Source organism: Vollenhovia emeryi, unplaced genomic scaffold, assembly GCF_000949405.1.
Source record: "Vollenhovia emeryi isolate VEMERY1.0 unplaced genomic scaffold, V.emery_V1.0 DF939138.1, whole genome shotgun sequence".
NCBI classification, from domain to species: Eukaryota; Metazoa; Arthropoda; class Insecta; order Hymenoptera; family Formicidae; genus Vollenhovia; species Vollenhovia emeryi.
In genome coordinates, this window is record NW_011967228.1 from 2053421 (window position 1) to 2074941 (window position 21521).

Below are 21521 nucleotides of genomic sequence, written 5' to 3' on the forward strand. Positions count from 1 at the left end.
GTAAAATGCATTTTAATGCTTTAATCCTTTTGCTCCTAGAACAGTCAATTCGCGAAAACGTTTATGTAATATACAAATTACGTGGCTTTTGTGTACGAACCGACAGTGTTCCACTATTCGGACTAAATCAGAGAACAGCGTGGTATCATTGAAATTAAGTTTAGAAGACTAACAAAAAATCTATTCGCTCGAATAAGTTATGGGGTAGGTAATTTAAATTTAATTTCAATGATACCGTGCTGTTCTTTTACTTAATCTGAACAGTGGGACACTGTCGGTTCGTACACGAAAGAACTGGTGCGCAAGTCGACAAGTTCACCACTGAGGATATTCGAGATTCGAAAACGGCGCGCTCTCGGTCGCAGTCGATCCGAACGACCGATCGATCGATCGCGGAGTCGGAGTGTGGTGGCGGGAGCGCCGGCCCGCGCCGCGCGGGAGGGGGAACGGGGCTTCGACTCGGGCAGCGGGCTCTCGCCGAGCGGTGGCGCTGCCGCGTCCGCCGCTCGACGACTCATTCCCGTAATGGCTGCCGTCTGGCGTTGTCAGTGAGTGTGCGGATGCCCACGTCGCGAGTAGCTGCGTTCCGTTCGGGTAGCCGCGTCGTCGATGGGTTGTCGCGACCCCGAGGCCTCGCGAGAGAGCAGATCGCGGCGGCGAGCGTAAGGTTCCGGCGTGCGGTTCGCGTCGCGGCTTTCCCTCCCCGCACCGGCCGCGGCGGCAACGGCGACGGCGGTGACGGCGGCGGCGGCGGCGATTTAAAAACGAGCGACTGCACGTACACTTGGTGCACGGTGTGTTGTGCTTGAGCCCTCCCCCGTTACGTCTCTGCCCTTCGCGTCTCTGTTTACCCGCGGGAGGCGCGCGCGACCCGCGCTCGAGTGTCAGCGACCCGTCCGAAAATCCGCGACGGCGCGCTTCCGGCCCGTCGTCCACCTGGTGTCGTCCGTTCGCGAGACGCGCCGATGCGCGGAACGGCGCGTCGGCCGGGCGGGCTCTCTCTCGCTCCTTGTCCCTGTCGCTCGCCTCTCGCCGCCGAGAGATGGTAAACACGTCGGGTGACAGCGTGCGCGAGTGAGAGGAAACGTTTCGATTCGTCCGGCCGAGGGCGAGGATCGGGTCTCCGCGAGGGAAGAGGAGCGTCCGGTAAGGGCCGCGCGGCCAGCGGGCCCCGAATTCTTCCTCACGTGGTTCAAGGCCGTCTAAAAGCGTCCGGACGTCGCGAGTGTGTTTGCTTGCGTGCGTGCGTGCGTGAGTGCGTCGCGAGACGACGCCGCGCGGGCGAGAGCTGTCAGCGTCTCGCCCGAGACTCTCTTCCATCCCGGAATATCGAGGCGTGTACGAGACACCGGGGGCTCGCGGCCGGGCAGTCTCCTCGAGAGAAGACGTCCGCTCGAAACCCGATGCACCGTAAGTACCCGTCAGTCCCTACGACTCTAACACCATGCGATTATGTCCATTTCTTCGTTCGTTTTTCTTCGCACATGTATTTTAGTCTCGGTTTATTTTCAATCTCTTTGGCTTAGGAATTAGAGAAAGATGAAAGTGAGATTGAAGTTAACCTGCATTGATAAAAATAAACGTTAGGGCCAGTTTCATAAACGTTACAAGGTCTTTTTTTATTAGTCTAAGGCCTGGTTTCACCAAACGTCGCTTAACTTTGATCTTAGTTTAATCGACGTTTGTCTCTTTCTAGAGTAATAGTTGGAAAGAGACAAAGAACGAATTAAGCTAAGCTCAAAGTTAAACAACGTTGGCGAAACGGGATTTTAAGGCCCGGTTTCACCAAACGTCGCTTAACTTTGGTCTTGGTTTAATCCACGTTCGTCTCTTTCTAAAGTAACAGTTGGAACTTGTAAAGTAACAACGACTGAATTAAGCCTAGCTTAAAGTTGAGCGACGAAAAGGAGCAAGTTGAACCGTGGGTTAATACCCTTGTTTATATCACTTTCCCGATTTCCATCAAGAATTTCCACAGCACCCTCGGCGCATTAGTTGTCGGTTAACTGTTAACAGGCGGTTTATCGATTCTTGCCAGTTTCTAGCAACGCAGTTTAACTTCAATTCGTTTTTATCTCTTTCCAATTGTTACTTTCGAGGGGGAAACCGCTGATCAAAATCTTGTACACTAATGCCCAGTAGGCATTACTTTATCTTATTATCTTATTTTATCTTTGTAATGCCCCAAAAATGCCTAGTAATGCCGCAAATCTGTACACCACAATGCCCTCGGCGGTTTCCCCCTCGGCTACTTCAGAAAGAGACAAACGTGAATTGAACTGGGATTAAAGTTATGCGACGTTTGGTGAAACCGGGTCTTAGAAAGAAATAAGAAGTAATCTAAACCGAGATTAAAGTTAATTTGCATTGGTAGAGACGGGAAAGTAGTCTCTTCTGAGATAATAATGTAGGAAAAGCAAAGGAGCAGACTAATCTCTGGTTAACAGTTAATCGATGTTTATGAAACCGGGCCTTGGGCCCGGTTTTAACAAACGTCGCTCAACTTTAATCTTAGTTTAAGTCACGTGTGCCCCTTTCTAGAGTAGGGCCTGGTTTCACCAACGTTGTTTAACTTTAAGCTCGGCTCAATTCGTTCTTTGTTTCTTCCCATTTTGTTACTGTAGAGCGAGACAAACGTGAATTGAACCAAGATTAAAGTGAAGCGACGTTTGGTGAAACCCGGGCCTTAGAAGAAGCCACGTACCGGATTGATATTTCCCGAGCGCCCGCACGTTTTTCAACGACTCGATCGGCGCTCGTCCCGCTTAACGATTCTGCAATTGTATTCTTTCGAAAGAACCTCGGTGTCAGTTACAGACGATTTGTTCTCCCTATTTCCATTCCACCGAGCTACCGGGCCGTCCCGTAAATAATACTTGCGCAAATAAATAAAAGAATCCTTATTTTTGTGGGGAATTTATTGTTCTTTAGCGATATTATTATTCTTCAGCTCGCAAAACCGAAAGACTCGCCGGGGAATTGACAACTCAAATGGGAGGAAGTTGTAAATAACAATGGAAAATATACCTTGGGTTAAAATTTTTATGTTAAACTTTTCGTTTTACTTCCAAAATGTTCGGGAGAACCGTCCTACACCCGGCAGATTGACTTTAATTTCGGCTCAACTTCGTTTTTGGTCTCTTTTTTTAATTCTTGAAACTAGGAAAAGAAATCGGATTAAAGGTAAGTTAAACCGAAATTAAAAGCCAATCTGCATCAGTGGAGATGAACAAGTCAGTCCGCGACAGCGTCTTTGCAATTAGTCTAATTTTCCTCGCCAGGCGCGTTTCGACGTGTCGTTGAAAACGGAGCGCATCCCCCGCATTTAATCTTTCTCGAAACGGTGGAAACGTTTATTGACGTATCTCCGGACGTTTCCGCTGATTTCTTCATCCGTCGCAACTTTCCAACTTTCTACATCACTCGTCAGTGCATCCTCCTAACTAGGCCTCTCGGCTTAAAATGATATTTTAGAGTCCATCTCAAGTTAATTGGAGAATACGATTTTGTTATAATATACCGTTTAGCGCCGCCGAGGCGAGCCTCGGGATGTTGAACGCGACTGTCTTCCATCGCTAATTGCACCGGGATGACTGGACGTTCTCGCCGAGGAGAGATTAACGCTCTTCTCCCGTTATTGAATGACAATTTAATTACGTTTACAAATCCATTAAAATTTTCCGCTGGCTGCAACAGCGACGTAACATTCTTCGCGCACGCCACAGTCACTAAAAACGTATCGCAGAGGCTGTAACGAGTCGCATTTATTTCCCGCGGATTTCGAATCGTTTCATATTAATACGGAGAATTGTGTATAAAGCGGCCGCGAGGATTTTGCCGATGCTAATCTAATATTCCGAGTTGATGATCGCGCGCGGATCGTTCCATATTTCGAGATTTACACGGCGCAAGAACGTTACAAAATTAATATCGACTATACGGATGTCGCGCGAATTATTTACGTCGACGTCGCGCATTGTCACGAGACGAGCGTGAAATTAAGGATGTTTGGTACCTAGTTTTGAGATATTGGAAATTCAATCAAAATTGTAGAGATTGTTCGGAGACTTATAAAAAAATTCGGAGTCGTTTCACTGAGGCAATCACAAGAAGTTTAATTTGCAACTTGCAATTTGCAGAATTTAACCGTGAGATTACGAAAAATGTGACCGCGTTATTGGACTATTGGAAACTCAACAAAACTTTTAGAGTTTGTTCGGAAACATAAAAAAAATCCGGAGTCGTTTCACTGAAGCAATCACAAGTTATACAAGAATTTTCATTTGCAACTTGCATTTTGTAGAATTTACCCGTGAGATTATGAAAAATCTAACTGCGTTTATTCAAATGGAAAAATTAAAAATGCATGCTTCGAACTCCAGCTATGAAGAAATAACAAGCTTCTACGTAAACTTTGTTGCCCAAACTATACGAGAAAAACGTACGTTCGTCGAGGTCGAATTTCAGCTACGTTTTGCTACGATTGCTACAAAACATCCTTAAAGTCGCGTCAACGGTGTAACGACGAAGGTGATCGTCGTGATGTTCCGGCTAATTAAAACGCGGCGCGAGTAGCCGCGAAACACCGCTAACCTTCGTCGCCGGTTACGGCTACCCGTTCGCGAGGAATCGCTCTTAGCGGCGACGTCGCGTTCGTAAATCCGCCTTTACCCGCGTCCTAAAACGATTACACCTGTACGTTTGTTCGAGGTATCAGTCGAGTCGATACGAGCCGACGATCACGTGGACGGCGATACTCCGCGCACACGTATATACCGCGGCTGTGTCGTAATCGTGCGATGTGACAATGCGGCAAAAGACGTCACGTAAGTGCGGCGCGTTCGGTCTTATCGAAACCAGCTCGGCCAACGCAACGTGCGAAATTGACCCCGGCCGTCCGGTAAGAGACAAATCTTGTCGAGCCTGATCTGCGATGTGCTCTTTGCATCTAGAAACATTCTATTTTATATTAGCAAGTCGAGACGCTTGAAGAAATTGTCGGCAATGCACGATTGTACAATGTTGTGCAATTTATCAGCTTGTTACAAACTTTGTAAACGTACTAGGTTCGGTTTTTCCAACGTCACTTATTGTTAGTGTAACTTATCCTTTGTCTCTTTCTAACTGTCCTCTTAGAAAGACACAAAGAACGAATTAAGCTAACGTTACAATAAGTCACGTTGGAAAAACCGGGCCCTAGTTGGCTGCAGGATAAAATGTTTCTGGACTCAAAGAGCACATTGTACATCAGGTTTTTCAAAGTTGCCACGAATAACGAACGCGACATATAACACGCGGATAGATATTCGTATTCCACGTCCAGCAGAAATGAACGAGAAAGTTCGTTCTCCAGATAACTTTAAATGGACCTCGATAAAATCCTGACTCATAATATATTTTATGACTACTGACACGATATGATTCACCGTGGGCTCGAAAAAAAATGGCGCGAAAAACGCGGCACTTAATTAGGTTTCGATAAAGGAGCAAACTATCTCAGTATTTTCGACAAAAATATTCAAACTTATTTATCAAGTAACGAGTTATCACTTGTCAAGCAATGAACTGTCGAATTATTTTTTGAAAATTTAATTGTGCTTTGAAAATGATCTTTTTAATTATACAAATTGTTAGAAAACTGCAAGGAAGTTTAAATAATGGTTTCTTATTACGTACGATCGAAAGTCGATACGAAAAGTTGTTCTTGAGTGTCGCTGACGCAAATGTGCAAAAACCAATTGCAGCGTCACTGATGTATGCGCAAACCAATGTCTACCACTGCGATTTGAGGAACTTGATATTTGAACGGCCGTACGCAGTTGAAAAATTTGTGTTAAATTTAACAGATGTCACATGTCCCAAACGGTCCACACAAATTTTTGTGTTAATTTTACATAATATGGATATGTTAAATGATCACGCTGAATCTATTAATATTTTAACACAAAATAAATGCAAATTTCAAAATAATTTGAAATAAATTTTCTGTAAAATTAACATATTTTTTATGACCAAATGAATTTAAAAAATGTAATTTTTACATTTTACAGATGTAATAAGTCAAATGACAGTTCGAAATCACTCTCACTTATGTTATATAGAACAAAATCGACATTTTATTCTGTAAATTTTAACAGATGACTCTTGTTACTACACTGAAAAAAATTTCTGGTTGAATATGGACGAATCAGATAATTCCTTTAGGATTTACCAGAATTCCTTTAGGATTTACCAGAATTCCTGTAATCCTACAGAAATTCTGGTAAATCCTAAAGGAATTCTGGTAAATCCTAAAGGAATTATCTGATTCGTCCATATTCAACCAGAAATTTTTTTCAGTGTACTAATACAGAACATATGTATTGTGTAAGATTAAAAACTAAGTACACATTGTGTTGTTTTAATATTTCTTTTTAGTTATCCTAATAATTTTACATTTGAGGTCAATTAACACAAGAGCAATATGTTAAATTAGCACATAAATGTGTTAAACATTTAACGCAAAAATTTTAACCGGCATTTTTTTAACAAGAAAACACAAATTTTTCAACTGTGTATGATCTGAGAATTTAGACGAGGATACCCCAGTAATACAGATGCATTTCGAAATTTTGTTCACTTTATTCGGTCCACGTTTACACCGAGGCTTCCAACGATATTAGAAATCTCCAAACCCTTCGCGTGCGATTCAATGATATTTGAATTAATAAATGTAATGTTCTTTTATTGAAAACGTCTTTGACAGAAAAATATTTGTCTTCTGACAATCTCTCGCGGGATTGACATATTATGCTCGTTATCGCCGCAAAATGCGCCGCGATTTGCTTAATAATAAATGAAAAACAGTTCATTACCAGCTTGCAGTTTGCCTCTCCCGTTACTCGCGATTTCTCCCCGGCAGTTCCGAGATGTATTCGCGAAAATACGGAGAAAATATCCCCCGATGTCAATTTACGACGGCGATAATCTACGCGATGTTCGTTACGTGTGAAAATGTGATTATTTGCCAGACGAGGGGAAAATCGATTTTAGTTATTCGTGATTTATAGCTTTTAGAGGCGCGTGCTGCGTCACGGTGCGCCTCCAAATCGCGGAAACCCGTTACCACCTCGGAGATCGGACATCGTGCTTCTTGCCGCGGTGTAATCTTTTTCTCATTAAATAAAACTGTGCGATGAAATGAAATATTCGAAATGTGTGTGTCACGCTGGTTTCAAAGAGCTGTCGGAAATCGTCCTTGCTTCGCACTGGTTTTCTAATTGTTAAAATAAAAATCGAGGCGTTTTACATTTTTCACGCACCCGCAGGTCTGCGATGTTCGACTTTATTTAATTACATAAATTAAAATCGTCATTACAGTCGTTAATTCGAGTATTCTAAAATTTGAAATAATTATTTTTACATGGCCTTGCAACGTCGCAAAGAATGCCCTCTAGGTTGATGTGTACCCAAGCGTCGCGCACAGCCGTCCTTCTCAATTACGTCAAAGTTGGTCGAAAATTTCGACGCTCGCCGATCACCTGTCCAGCGCGACTTTATTTCAGGAAGATCTGAGTCAGCCCACGAGGAGTCGTCCGCCGGCGACGAGGGGAGAACCGTGCCAAGTTCCGGTACCGCGCTCTTCCTAAGCTTCGTTTTGAATCTGTGACGTTGTCCTGGGCCGCCCTGCGGGGATAACGTCCGTTTATGGCCCAACGACTGTGATTTCGACGCGTGATTTCGACGCGTGACGCCGCCACTGCCAAAAAGGAAACAAACCAGCGTCGATCGCGAACCTGCGTCTTCGTCTCCGCTTCCTTTGCCTTCCCAGCCGTTCATCGAAGACGAACGTCTTCCACGCAGAAACGTACGACGCGACTTCCGCCGCTGTCTTGCTCCGAGATACCTATGTCTTCCTACGAGTACCAATGCCCTTGACCGGCGAAGCGAAAGGGTCCTCGACTTCCTTGAATTTCCTTTTGAAGCACGAAGAGAGAGAGAGAGAGACCGGGGGATCGACTTCTCTGCCAATCAAGACTCTACCGACATCGAGTGTCGTGTGAATGTCCCTTGACCAAGTCGCGAACGCGATTCGTTGACACCACGTTAATCTGAATCGCACTCGGGGGCAGAACTGCGCATAGCAAAACGGAGGTGCCTTGCCATCGCTGTCATCGCTCGAACCCACTCGAGGCGCCGTGGGATCGTCGCCGCGTTGACGCGACGCTCGAGCCGTCTTACAAAGGGGCATTCTTCGCTTGTCACGGGACACGGCAGAACGACGCCGTGACGACCGTCGAGAGACGCATCGTCGGGCCGGACGCCTGTGATGCGGCGCACGCGGCGGGACTGCTGCTACCGTCGTCTCGCGTCAGCCTGTGCGACCGCCTCGTCGCAATAACGGCGAAGATGTTCGGGAAAGTGCCGCCGTCGAACACGCCGGGTCCGCCTAATAATAACGGCGGCCAAGCGTCAGCCAAGTGCGCCAGGCCGGCGACGACGACGGGCGCGGCGTCGTGTCTGCCGTGCTTCTCGGCGGAGGAGACGCCGACGGTGAGCGCCGACGACAAGGTGAGACCTTGGCGGCCGACGAAGGACAGCGCCGACGATTCGCCCACCGTAGTCTCCGAGGCGCCCAGCAACTCACTACAACCACCCGTCGGTCTGACGGACGCCACTTCGGTCGCGGTGGAGCACCACCCCAGACCCTGCAGGACTGACGAAGCGATCGCGACGACTTGCGCCTCCGCTTGTACCAAGACCCCGATCAAGTCCTCGCCCAAGGAGGGGTCGTCGCAGCTCGGCAGGAGTCACGCCAGCGCGATGCAGAAGTGTCCCTCCGGTCAAAACTGCTCGAATCACTCCAAGGCCGGCGTCGGTAGGACGCGACGGCCGCAGTCCGCCGCGACCGCGAGAAATCTCAACGTCGAGTCGTGTACGAGGGACTACGGCAAGACCGCGAGAAAGATCGTTGCCGTTAACCGGGAGCCGTCGAGCGGCAGGGAGCATCAGGCGTGCAACGAGCAGCAATCCAAGTGCCTACCGGGTACGGTCGCTGCCAAATTACCTTCCACGAGATCTTCCGAGATGATCCATCACACGAAAAGGCCGGGCAACGAGGAGCCCTCGACGGACACGTGCGCGAATTACTTGGCGATGTCGAACGGCGCGTCTAATGCGTCGGTCGCGACAAGCGAGCATCAGAGGCCGGCGGTCCCAAGGACGATCGACGTCAAGGACGGCGCCGGCGACTCCGCGACCACCGTCGCACCCTGCGAGGACGACACCTGCGACAGCGACTTCACCAGCTCGACGATCAAGGATTGGACGGCGAGGAGGGTCGGCAGCGACGCGCCGCAGCAGAATCTCCCCACGGAGCTGCAGTCGTCCACCTCGCCGAGGAGCTACAAGGAGCTCAAGGAGAAGTCCCGCGATTCTCTTTGGCGGCCTACGGAGATGACGGAGAGTGTGGTGCACGGACTCACGGTGTGCCCGGGTGAAACGTTTCAGGACTCGAGTTCGAAGAGGCGCACCGGCGCCTCCTGCCAGGCGCTCAGGCACGCCGTCGCATCGTTGAACCGCCTGGACGACTTCTACATGGAGAAGATCGGCGCGGGCTTCTTCTCGGAGGTTTACAAGGTAAGACGATACTCGATCGAAGCGAATTACGATAAGATATCCCGGAGGACGGAGACAGGAAGTAGGGATCGATTTACAAAAGAAATGATAGGCGTATTGTATGTCCCGATAACAGGCGCACTCGATAATTAACGCAATTTGCCTTCGTCGAACGAAAATTCGGATGCCGTTCGCCTAGCCAGGACGTCATCGGATCTTGAGATACATGTTTGATCGCGTTAGAGGAGGCTCGTTAGAAAGTTTTTCTCCCGTATGGCAATGCGCCTCCTTTTGATTCCCTCGCCATTGTTTCATAAACAACAATTGCGAATTCGAAACGGACGGCTCGCCGTATCGCGCCGTGTGGAATGCGCTATCTTTGTAGATTAATATCTCGATGGAGATTAGATACGCCTGCCCGCCGGCACGAACCTCGTGAAATTAATTCCGCTCGTAATCACGCGGTTACTCGTCGGTAGCGAGCGATCGGAAGACGTTTTTCTTTTTTTTCTTTTTCTTTTTAGTCTCACTTCGTCCCGGCGTGGTTTTCCGGGAACGTTTGCAGCTTTCTGTACGACTTGTCAGGAGAGATCCGCCTATTTGCTCGGTCTCTCGAGCCATTAGATTCTATCGATTTGCTACTCGCGAAACGGAGGAAACTGCGGAGGAGGATGCTTTTCATTCGCGATTCAGTGATTCCGAGTCATACGAGCGATATGTAGCTGCGCGAAGCTAACAGGATAGGGATAATATTTCTCGCGTAAACAGCGAAAGGAGAAAATGAAGCGTCAGCGAATACCTTACGCGAAGCTTCGGGTGGACAGGAGATGCAAAGAACGATCCGCTTTTTACCTGTCTTCACGCCACGAAGTTCTCCGCCAATTGCTATCGCAAAAAGTAGGGAGCCTCTTGGGTGAAATTTTTCATCGGCAAGGCAGCGGGTGCCCACACGTTACACGTTCCAAATGCAACCGACGAGACCTCTCGACAACTGAAAACACTTTGGACGATGTACCTAGAAAAAATATTTATTTGAGTTAACTGAGAAATTACGTTTCTTTGTTGGAATCTACGCTACATTTTTATTTACTTCTATTGAAACATTTCCTAGGTTTGAGGGAATAGATATGAGTTCACTCAAGGCCTGTGTCCACGATGAACTTGGTCCTTTGATAAAATCGGTTCTTTGAAATAAAAATCTACACTGAAAAAACAGTCTCTGAAAATTTATTTATGGCATATAACGTTTATTTCACTGAAATTTCAGTGAAATAAACGTTATATGCCACAAATAAATTTTCAAAGACTTTTCTCTCAGTGTAGTAAGATCAAAATTGAAAGAAAATCTGTTTGATAGGTACTTTTTACTGGGCGTGCGTGACAGCTCGTTATAACGCATTTTTCTGTAAGATCTCCTGGCCGCGTGCGTGTGTGACATTTACGTTTGCGAATGCAGAAGCGAGACTTCGCGGCTTAAGAATAGTGTCACGGTAGCTTACGTAAACGATTGTGTTGATTCGCGGCGGGCAGGAGCACGTAATTATCGTAGGGTCTCATCCTTGACTTCATTTTTCCCGACTAATATCAGGACTCTGTAGAAATTATCCGTTCCTAATAGATTTCTCAATCACTCGAATAATCTATTTAGGATGCTGCAGGAATAGGATACTTGCGTTGAAATACGCGTCTATCGGGCTCAGGGTATTTATTCTCTTAAATGAAAGTTATGAAAGTTACATGAAAAAATTACATTCTCGGAGTATAACTCCTGAACGGCGCGATATAAATGGTGGAGGTAACAGATGTGTGCGCAACTAGAGAGTGGCAATTAGAATTAGCAAGAGCGGAAGTCTCGTAAGGCACGAAATGGACGTAAATAAATGATATCGCTACGTCCATCGCGCCCATTATCGTAACGGTGAATCGTCGGAGACGGGCATGTTTCGATTCGAGATAGAGTCGTGTAGCAATTTAGCGCGAAAATCGATCGAAATTCGCTGTCAAGCGCGCGACGTTCTGCGTCTCGCCGAGAGATTTATGCACGCGTCTTCCTCTCTCTCTCTCTCTCTTTCACCCCTTCTCTTTATCGACCTAACTTGGCCGCGTGCAAGTGGTAAAAGTGGCCGGAAAGCTGCCCCAGTTCCGCGATATTCATTCCGTGCGGTCTGCAATTTCGCGCATTGGCCCCGCGATCGTGGCAGATGCGCCCGCCGAGGTGACGGCTGCACTGGACTACCTACCTACCTACCTACACCACGAGTCAGCCGAGCGATCCGGGACCTTGAGAAGTATGCCGCGGCTTCTCCGGCGTGGATAGGCGCGTTATAAATAGGTCAACAGGAAATTGAGCACGCTCCGTAGTGACTACGGTGATTCCTCCGGCGCAGCGGTGCGCAAACCGAGTGCGGACTCGGCGCGATTACGCGGCCCTTCGGACACTCGTCGTCGCGAGTGGCTCTTGGGAAAACCTGGACCGTGGGGTCAACTCTGTATCTTACAGTATAGTGAAGATGCTAAGAGTGAATAGCTTTGTGTGTCTCTCTCTCTCTAACCGTCCCTTTAAAAACAGGTAAAGCTGCTTGCTTTTAGCATTTTCCGAGAGGGCTGACCAAAATCTTGTACGCCAATGCCCATTAATGCCCAGTGCATTATCTTATTTTATCTTGTTTTACCTTATTTTATCTTTATAATATCCCAGCAAGGCCTAATGCCCAAAAATGCCTAGTAATACTTAGTAATGCCCAGTAATGCCGCAAATCTGTACACCACAATGCCCTCAGTGGTTTCCCCCCCTCGGCATTTTCACTATAATGTAAGATACAGAATTGACCCCCGTGTCTTCGTTCGATTTTTATCGCTGGCGCTTCTCTACCGCGTCCCGTAGCCTCGCGCCGAAAGTCAGCGCTAAGCCGGATTAAGTTAATTGCAACAGGCTAAACGGTTCTACCTCACTTTCACGAGCTTCAATTTCGAGCTCCGCTCCGGAATAATTTCGACGTGCTTCTTTCACCCGTGTTTCCCCGGTTGCCCTCCGGCAAGGATAATATTTTTCTGTTCCGCCAGATGTTGGACAGCGCACCTCTGCTTGAGCGCATTAGCGAGACTCTCGTTTAAAAATAAACTCGTGCTTCTCGATGTTATCGCGGATAGAATCGACCCTGCCGTTTGTGCCGTAGGTCAAATTCTACTAGCAATCTCCTTTTCGAGTGTGACCGATATTATTAATCGCAAGGATGACTAATGACTAGGTGAGTAAGAGAAGAAGCCGTCACATTTTGCTGATATAATTGCTCTCGATGTGTTGTACTGTCGAGTGGCATACATTTTGATAGACATACAATAATTCCAATGAAAGTGCACACTAAAATTTGATAAGAATGTCATATCGTCTTAAAATATTTTGCATCGATTAAATACTTAATCGACTTATAAAATATTATGAGATCGAGATTGCCTAGCAAGTAATCTTGTAATAAAAAGTAATAAGAAATTGGTAGTAAAAATTATGTAAATTGCTAAGTTTTCTGATTCGGTTGAGCAAACTAATAAAGATAGGTCACTGTATATTTATTAGTTTTATAACACATTCTCTTACTTGGATCGTAAGTTTATTGTCGAGATCTATTTTATATAACAATGCGAATTTGTAAAGAGGCAAATTGCGAATCTCGAGAGAAAATTATTGTAATTACAATGAAATCGAAACATTTCGAAAAATGTTGAAAGTTAATCGCAGCCGAGATAGGGTCACTCGGGGCCCAGAGGTCGTGCATTCTTGGCACGATAGCGCAATTGCCGTGCCAAGAGTTTTGAGCAAGTACATCAATTTTCTAGCCGAGCCGAGCATGCGGTTGCATGCTCTTTAATCGCCAGCCGCGAACGAACTTGTGCTTACAAAATCCGTGTCCGAACGGTTCGTTTGGTCCCAGGCCTAAATGTAGGATTATCGTGAAAATCAGAACTAGAATTAGTGAAATTGCCGGAAAGACGAAAGGGTTATACTTGGACATTTTCTTCTGTGTATACCTAACATATACGTATACCTACATATACGTACAGGAAACCTGAGACAGAAGAGAATCGGGCACACGTTCTCCGTGTAAATAAAATATAAGACATCGTTGAAAATAGAATTCGAGGGAGCTTTCGCGGAATGAGAGAGAGAGAGAGAGAGAGAGAGGCGCGAGGTTTTAAAGATATAAACCGCCACTTTTGTTCGGGTACACAGTGTACCGTGTGTTTGTGCGCGCAAATCCCGATGGAATATCCGGCATCGTTGCTTAGCCAAAACCATAGGTGTTAGATGTGGAAATTGTGGTATCCTGCATATCTCTACGTCTCAATCTTTGCCTGTTCAAGTTAAACGACGAAGGTGCCGCTTCGCGCGAGATTCCGCGATTTCTCCGCGAATGATGAAACTGCAGAGTTTGGAGTAACGTGTCAAAAGTCGCGTAATGACGAGCGATCGTTAGTGTTGTTCTCACGAGCGAGTCGCTGTAGCTAAGTGAAAGTTAAGTGAAATAACTTTTTAGAGTCGTCGCTCGATAGAAATTTGAAACTCTCAAAACTTCACAGACAATCGATTAATCGCGCGTCTTTTATGATCACATTTGACGGCTAACATTTACGGCAATAGTATTTTTAAAAAGTGTAAAACGACTTACTAAAGCTGTATTGACAATGGTGGTTTGACATATGTTAACGCTAGAGATCGGTAGATGGATAATTAATGAAGAGAATACTGTTGCTTTATTGTTTTCTTATGTAGACTCGTCGATTCGTACAATAACAGAAGGACGAGTGATAAGCCTAGCACTGGCATACTGCACATTTTAACGATCGCCAGAAAGGCCGGTGATAAGTCGCCGATAAACGACGATAAACGATAACAAATGCTCCACTTATTGAACTTGTTTTACAGACCGTGATATAGATAACCAATAATCTAATTTTTTTAATTGCTTCCGTCCGTTTCTCGGGCACAGATTTGTCCTGTTCAGCCGGGCTTGTTGCTTCGAAATTATTTCTTGCAAATAAAAAAATTGAGACGAATCGAGCCACCTCAGTGTGAAGATCACAAAGGATTCAAAGACAGGAGAAAAGGATCAAGGGGTTCGGAGGGATCTATTTTTAAACCGCGCGACGAGCTCTTATACGCGTGGTCGTGTATCGCGACGAATCGTGATGCGCGTATCACGGCGGACAAGAAGTCCGAGCGTGAATCTCTTTCGGTCGAATGTCGAGCCAAGTTTACGCGGCACATGTTAGAGCAGCTCGCAGGCATCGTATTAATTCTTATCCAAGCTAATTTATAAAATGCACGCTACACCGTTTTAAATGTTGCCAAATGTAATTCTGACTTTAATTCTGCTTTGCAATATGTAAAAGATCGCGTTTCTCTTTAGGCAGCACGTTGGAACGTTATTCCATTAACGACATACTTTTTAAATGAGTATTTGAAGTCGACCTTCCTTCGGGGAAAAAAATCGGGCGACCCTTGCTACAATTTTAAATCTTTTCCAACGTATCTTGGAGACGTCTCGGTGACTAATTCTCGAATTTAAATTTGATTTAAAGTAAATTGAAAGTGTGCCAAGATTAAGCTTCCTCTATTTGCGTCTTCGGAGCTTCGTGCGCGATAAACTTTTCATTTATGGGATCCTAAAGCCGCTGGTGAACTCGATCAGTGCCGATAAGATAGGAGACGGAATTAAAAGCTTCAATTATCGACACTTTTACTTCCAAGTTCTACTTGCTCCGAGATTTGTAGTGCAATGCCGTAGCTGTAAATTACGGCGTTCGAAGTTTCGTGTCGCGTCGAAGGACGCAATACCGCGAGACGAACGGGGCCCGCCTTTCTTATCTCCTCCCATTAACCGCGAAGCTCGCATGAATGTTGCATAAGGTGCATCCGAAGGCGCACATTCCGCCGGCGTCGCTTATCGCGCGCCGCATTTCGGCCCCGGGGATTGTTTCGAGCAATTGCACATTACGCAACCGACCGTCCATTACGAAACTGTCGTTGTTGCGAGGAAACGAGGTGGTGCCTCCTCGCTCGAACGAGGCTCCCGCCCGGCCCTGTCGAGAGAAACGAGTCTTACGAGATGTTCTCAGCGAGTTGCGAGGAGGAAGAGGAGGAGCAGCTCTCTTCCTCACGTTTTGTTCTCCGCCGTTCATTCCACCTACGCGCGTTCCCATCCTCCGTCCCGCTGGCTCAAATCCTTCGATGCGGGTCGCCCGCAGAACCCGATAGAATTTCCCTTCACCGAGGCCCCTCGATATTCGCCGTTCGTTACGTGTCCAATTACGGCTCTCATTCCGCTCGGCCACTTGATGGAAAAAAGACAGTAATCATCATCAGGAAATTAGGACTTGTCTATTTCTATGAATGAGAGTCGCGGCGTCGTTCCATGCGTGAATCTCGTGTGACTCTTCGCCCCGAACGTCCAGCCGAAGCTCTTCAAGCTCGGCGTTTTACTTCTGCAATTATTACCGTGGGATATTTTCGTTAAACACAAACGCGGGGCCGCGTTTGCATCCAGAACAGAATGAACTTTCCCGCTCGGGGAAAAAGATCGGTCTCGTCGAGAAATCAATAACCACGAGGGAGCCGATGCTTCATTCTCGCGCACCTTGTACGCGGCCAGCTGTCCCGGTCGTGATTTCGCGCCGGCGGCATTAATCCTCGATCGGGCGAAAGTCGACGCGGGAAGATCGGGAGGAATCACCCGTTCGAATTCTCTTTAATCGCCAGCGGCGCGGCGACCGCGGACAAATCGCCGCGTCGCCGCGGAATGCAATTATTATACGCGCCGGTAATCCGGACTTTTTCAGCTCTTGCGAACGGCGAGCGGGTCCGCCGCACGTAGTGAAAACGCGGTGAATTATCGATAATGACACGCGTAATGGTTATAGCACGCGATTATACTTGGCCGATGCTCTCGGGGAGTCGGCGGACATGGAAGAGCCGGCTAAGAATGAACGCTCCACCGATCGCACGTGATGATCGGACTCGAATGTCGTGGACGTCGCGATGGATTCGATACGCGAGTGTGTCCCGCGAGTAATAGGCGAAAGTCAGATACAACATGACTGACGGTAGAGCATAATCTGGCTCGGCAATATCTCCTACGATCTCGCGAGTGGCCGTGTTTCATCTGTTCCCGCGACAAATGTGCAGAATTATACTATGACAACACAACGAGAAACGCCGACGTTGGTCCGAGGCAAGACGTAGTCAGCCTGGTGCTTAAAATGTGAATTCGTGTACCGTTTCTTTCCACCTTTGTCCTGCGCGCCGGTTTCTTTTCGGACATAACGCAGTTTTCTTACGGGTGGGGCTATTATCGTCAGCAAATTCACATATTCAAATCGACAAACGATTTGCAATTATATTTTGAAATATAATAATTGATAGCAGTTTGGCGACGCCAGTTAAGAAAAAAGAATTTAAATAAGTGTAGAAGCGACTTTACTGGCAATTTTTTATTATAAATTACGACGTTTCGGCCAGCAATACTGGTCCTCTTCAGATTATTAAAATATAATATATTTTATAATTAATATTTGATGAGATTTGATGAGAATGAAAAATATATGTAAAAGCATGATTTTTGGGCCGTTAAAGTGGAATGACGCCTTAAGCCAAACAGAATTTCTAGTTAGCACGATAGGGCTCGATATTTCATAACCAGAAGTGTGCTAGACTTTCCACATCTGGCAAATCCTAAAGGAATTCTGACTCGTTCATTTTCTAACAGACGACTGGTTGAATCTATTAGATATTTTTTCAGCGCACCGGGCACTAGTAGGCATTGGTGTACGTGATTTCGGTCAGCGTTCACCCCTCGGCCGGAAATTTGCATCGAAATATCAATCGTCGTTCGCCTTCGGCAATAACTCGTGCGTGAAGAACGGGGAGATTCTCCCAAGCGAAATGCAGATACGATCAGTAAGGTCCCCTATTATGAGATAGACCTAATATGGAATAGTTTCGGGGTTTCTGTTGAATTAATAGGCATCATCGGTTGATTCCACCATGAATTTATTGCGCTTGGAGCGAAATCTCTTTAGTGGAAACTTCATATTGTTCGAAAAAAAGATTCGTGATTGAATTTGGGTGTTAAAAACCTGCTATCTCATAACGAAGGGCTTTTTTCTACAGATATTTCGTTGTAGAGAATCGATGTTTCTTTTTATTATCTTATTAATCTGCATAATTAATTCGGAAAAATGTCAACGGGTTTGAGAAACGTGATTGTATCCAAATTAAAATGTGCACTGCCCGCGGCATAAAACAGCGCCCGGTCGTGTCGAAATTGTGGCAATTTCAACTTTATGGCGAATCGTCGAAGCAACGGTTTCCCGAGAGCGTCATTCGTGCCATTTGCCTGACCGTTCCGGCCGTTCGCGTCGGAACCATTCGCCGCGTTCGCTATACGTAATCGACGCTATACGAACGCCGCGATACAGTTTGCGTTCTCCTAATTTCTCGCCTTATAATTAATTCGAAACACCTTGTGAAACCGTGAGTAAACGGAAAGTAGAAACTTCCTGAAAAGAAGCGCTATTTAATTAGTTCCATAGGGAAGCGAGATCGATCGATAATACAATTATTTTTATCCGCAATTAATTAATCAGCGCGCTACGCCGTCATTAAGAGCCCGCAGATTATACTTGGACCTTTTAAATTTCGCCTCTGCCGCATTTGAGGTCTAGCGTGCTTCCGAAAATGTTTTCCCAGGATCTTTACGCGGGTAGCTTTGAATGTTATTTTTCAAGGAATGTCGCTTGCGCGATTAACCGCGTCGGCTGTCAAACGCGCCGGTCTTACGGTAACTTTCGATAGAATTAATCAGTTGTAATTGAAAATTAAATTTTATGATTACGAGGTACTTCATGACCATGTGGAGCGGAAACTTTGCGAATGTCTTATATTTCACGGAAATGGCGATATTAATTGCCGGCCCGCGTTCTTCCTAATTATAATTGACAACGGGTAGACATTCCGGATGTTTTAATTACGAAAAATGAAATTTCATCGACCGTAACTAAGACGCCGAATTAACTGGCATGAATTAAAATACGTATAAACCGATAGTAGGAAACGGAGGGGATCGTATTTCTCTGAAAATGTGAATTTAGCTTCTTCATAGAAATCTAATTCTTTTCTACTAAGAAATGAGCAATAAGACCCGACACATTCCCTGATTTTTCAGCGTTGAATCTTTCCCTATATGTGTACGTAAAAAGGGTAAAATATATCCCCGGGAGGTTTACCAGTTCCTGCCGAGAAGTGGCGATCGAATAAAAACCGACGATTTTTAGTCAGATCAGGGTTCGTGTAATTTTCCACGTGAAAAACTTCACGTTAACTCAATCGTTTCGACCAACGAAATTATTACATTTTTCATGTTTCCACTCTAGGGGAAAAGTTACACGATCGCCACAGAGATCTAACGTTTACGAGATTCCGCACGTGGAAAAGAAATCATTTCTTTTTACATTTCTTCTTTTTACTTTTCAATGTGTGTGAAATGCCACACCTGCATAATTATATTAAGAAAAAAAGTACGGCGAGAAAAAATGATAACTACGCTATTGTGCTTCTTAATCCATTTATTATTCCTTCTTCTCGTGCAACTTTCGTTTCCGTGTAAAACCACGCGCGTTAATCAGCGGATTTTTATCGCGCGCGCGCGTGAAACATTGAAACGGTCCATATCGCGTGAATTTTAATAAATAAATTCGAGAACGGTTAACGGTTCCGGGCATCGGAGATTCGGCCGGCGTCGCGCCGCTCGCCGCCGCCCGCGCTCGTCCGTCGGAAACGACGACCTTGCTTGTGACTCAAGAGTTCGCAGGCAACACCGGCATTTCCTTCCCCCCTCGCGCGCGAACGCGAGAATACGCTGGAAGTAAATGAGAAAGCCGGTCACGGCGCGCTGGCCATGGAGTACGAACACTCTCTAATGAGTCTCGCTCGGTCGTTCGCTCGTTTTGCCTTCCCCGCGATTCGATTCGTTACCGTTCCCACCTGCGCGACACGTGCGTGTCGGCTCGCGTACTTCCGCGGCGAAGGCTGCAAGTCGTATCGCGGAGGCGTTCGTCTGCGGCTTGTAAAAACTATTCTTGCATTCTTAAAGAGGAGGGGCTCGCTATTCTTCCGGTTTCCCGGTACGTTCGAACTCCGATTTGCGCGCAACGGCAAGAATGAAGGGAGCTGTTTTGCGTTTGTATCATTTATTTCACGCGAAAGGTCGCCTCCTTCGTTAAGGCCTGTGTTCACGATGCTAGCACTCGGTCCGAGTTCCAGTTTCGAGAAATGTATGGCCAATCAACCTACAGCTTTTATGGAATACCTACAAGTTGATTGGTTATACACTTCTCGAAACTAGAACTCGGACCGAGTTCTAGCTTCGTGGGCGCAGGCCTTTACTTGCAGGTCGAACTTTGGTAAGATTTTCCGAAACGCTTTTTGCGAGGCGAGTTCGCCGCTGGATTCTGTTAAAAATCAACCAAGAGAATATTCTTAAAAGTCGCCAGCAGTATATGCCTCGGTGGTCGAATTGGTTGAGACGCCCGCTTAGCGTAGGGAAGTCCAGGTTCAAACCCTGGCTGAGGTAATAATTTTCGCAATAAATTTTCTGTATTATTAAAATTGTCAGATACGGTCAATCACCGTCTGTTATAAAAATGTTGCGACGTCAACGTCAAATCAACGAACTGATGCCCACGATTGTTAACTGTCAATGCGCGGGACTGAGACTGACGTCATTTAAATGTAGGTTGCGTACTTTTCTTTCACTTATTCTGGATAATTATAGAACGCTGTCGCGAACGCAATAAGAAGACGCAGATGAGAGTGACAATCTTCAAGTTTTAAGATAATTAATCTGATCGACTGACGGCGACCTGAAAGAGAGGGGGGGGGGAAGAGCGCGTGAAATCGTCATTTATTAGTTAGTAAAGACGCTTGACATGTAAATGGTAAATTTCTCCACGGCGACCATGTGCATGCGCGCGCGTGACAAGACCTCTGTGAAGTTGGCACCTCATGTCTCAAAAAATCTTTTTTTTTTTCAGTTCTGAATGCACCCCGAAGAGTTCTAGAGTTCCTTATCAATTTTAAAAATAGTTCTGGCGAATTAACCTAAAAAAGTTAAATTTGAAACTTGGGGATGCTAACTTCACAAAATGAAATCTCGAAATCAGCGATAAGATTAAAAGTATTGGAGATATTTAATTTTGCCATTAGGATTTCCTTTAGAACTCTTGAGGGGCTACCCAGAACTCCCAACAGAACTGCTGGAACTGATAAAAAATTTTCCTCCTTCGGGACTTAGAAATTTTTCGAACCGAAGGAGGAAAATTTTTCGAACCGAAAAATTTCTAAGTCCCGAAGGAGGAAAATTTTTTATCAGTTCCAGCAGTTCTGTTGGGAGTTTTGGGTAGCCCCTCGAGAGTTCTATCGAAAACTGTCAAGGCTCGAAGCGTTACGACCGACGAATAAAAAGTTCTCGCGATTTTTCATGCTGATGGAAATCTTTCCCAGTGTATCGTTTGGCATTTTTAGTTGAGCACGAACTCGAGAATTGACCTGCCACGCGATAGCACAACTTCAAATGCTCCGAATGCTCGCTTAATTGTTTTCAGCAGCGTATGAAAAACACTTCTTACTTCTGCACTCGTGTCATAATTACGCATATACGTATGCGTGCGGCTTGCATTGCGTGCGATATATCTAGGTTTCTGTTAATTGTTATTAGACGGAAGCAGAATGCGCGGTATGCGTTTCGCGAGGCACATTTCGGTACATCTGCTGTTGAAAAAAAGAAAGAAAGAAAGAAAAGAAAATGCTCGAATGCTCTATCTTTCGCTCGCGATCTTTAGAAATAAGGAGGAGAAAGTCCTGCGAGACACGC

General features: G+C 45.9%; 2 protein-coding genes across 3 annotated transcripts in view; one reads left to right on the top strand and one right to left on the bottom strand.

Annotated features, from left to right (window-relative positions):
* Positions 1–7282: 7282 nt before the first annotated feature.
* Positions 7283–7836, bottom strand: LOC105567402. The gene is made up of 2 exons (XM_012022260.1): positions 7759–7836; positions 7283–7665 (listed from the first exon to the last, which is right to left on the bottom strand). Exons 1-2 carry the CDS (start codon positions 7816–7818, stop codon positions 7399–7401), a joined length of 327 nt encoding a protein of 108 aa, XP_011877650.1. The 5' UTR covers positions 7819–7836; the 3' UTR covers positions 7283–7398.
* Positions 7837–8380: 544 nt separating this feature from the next.
* LOC105567401 (dual specificity protein kinase shkD) overlaps positions 8381–21521 on the top strand; it is a 30789-nt gene continuing 17648 nt past the window's right edge. For both annotated transcript variants that reach the window (XM_012022258.1, XM_012022259.1), the window contains exon 1: positions 8381–9618. In XM_012022258.1, the coding sequence (XP_011877648.1) occupies positions 8389–9618 (1230 nt within the window). In that variant the 5' untranslated portion in view covers positions 8381–8388. The remainder of the gene's footprint in view (positions 9619–21521) is intronic.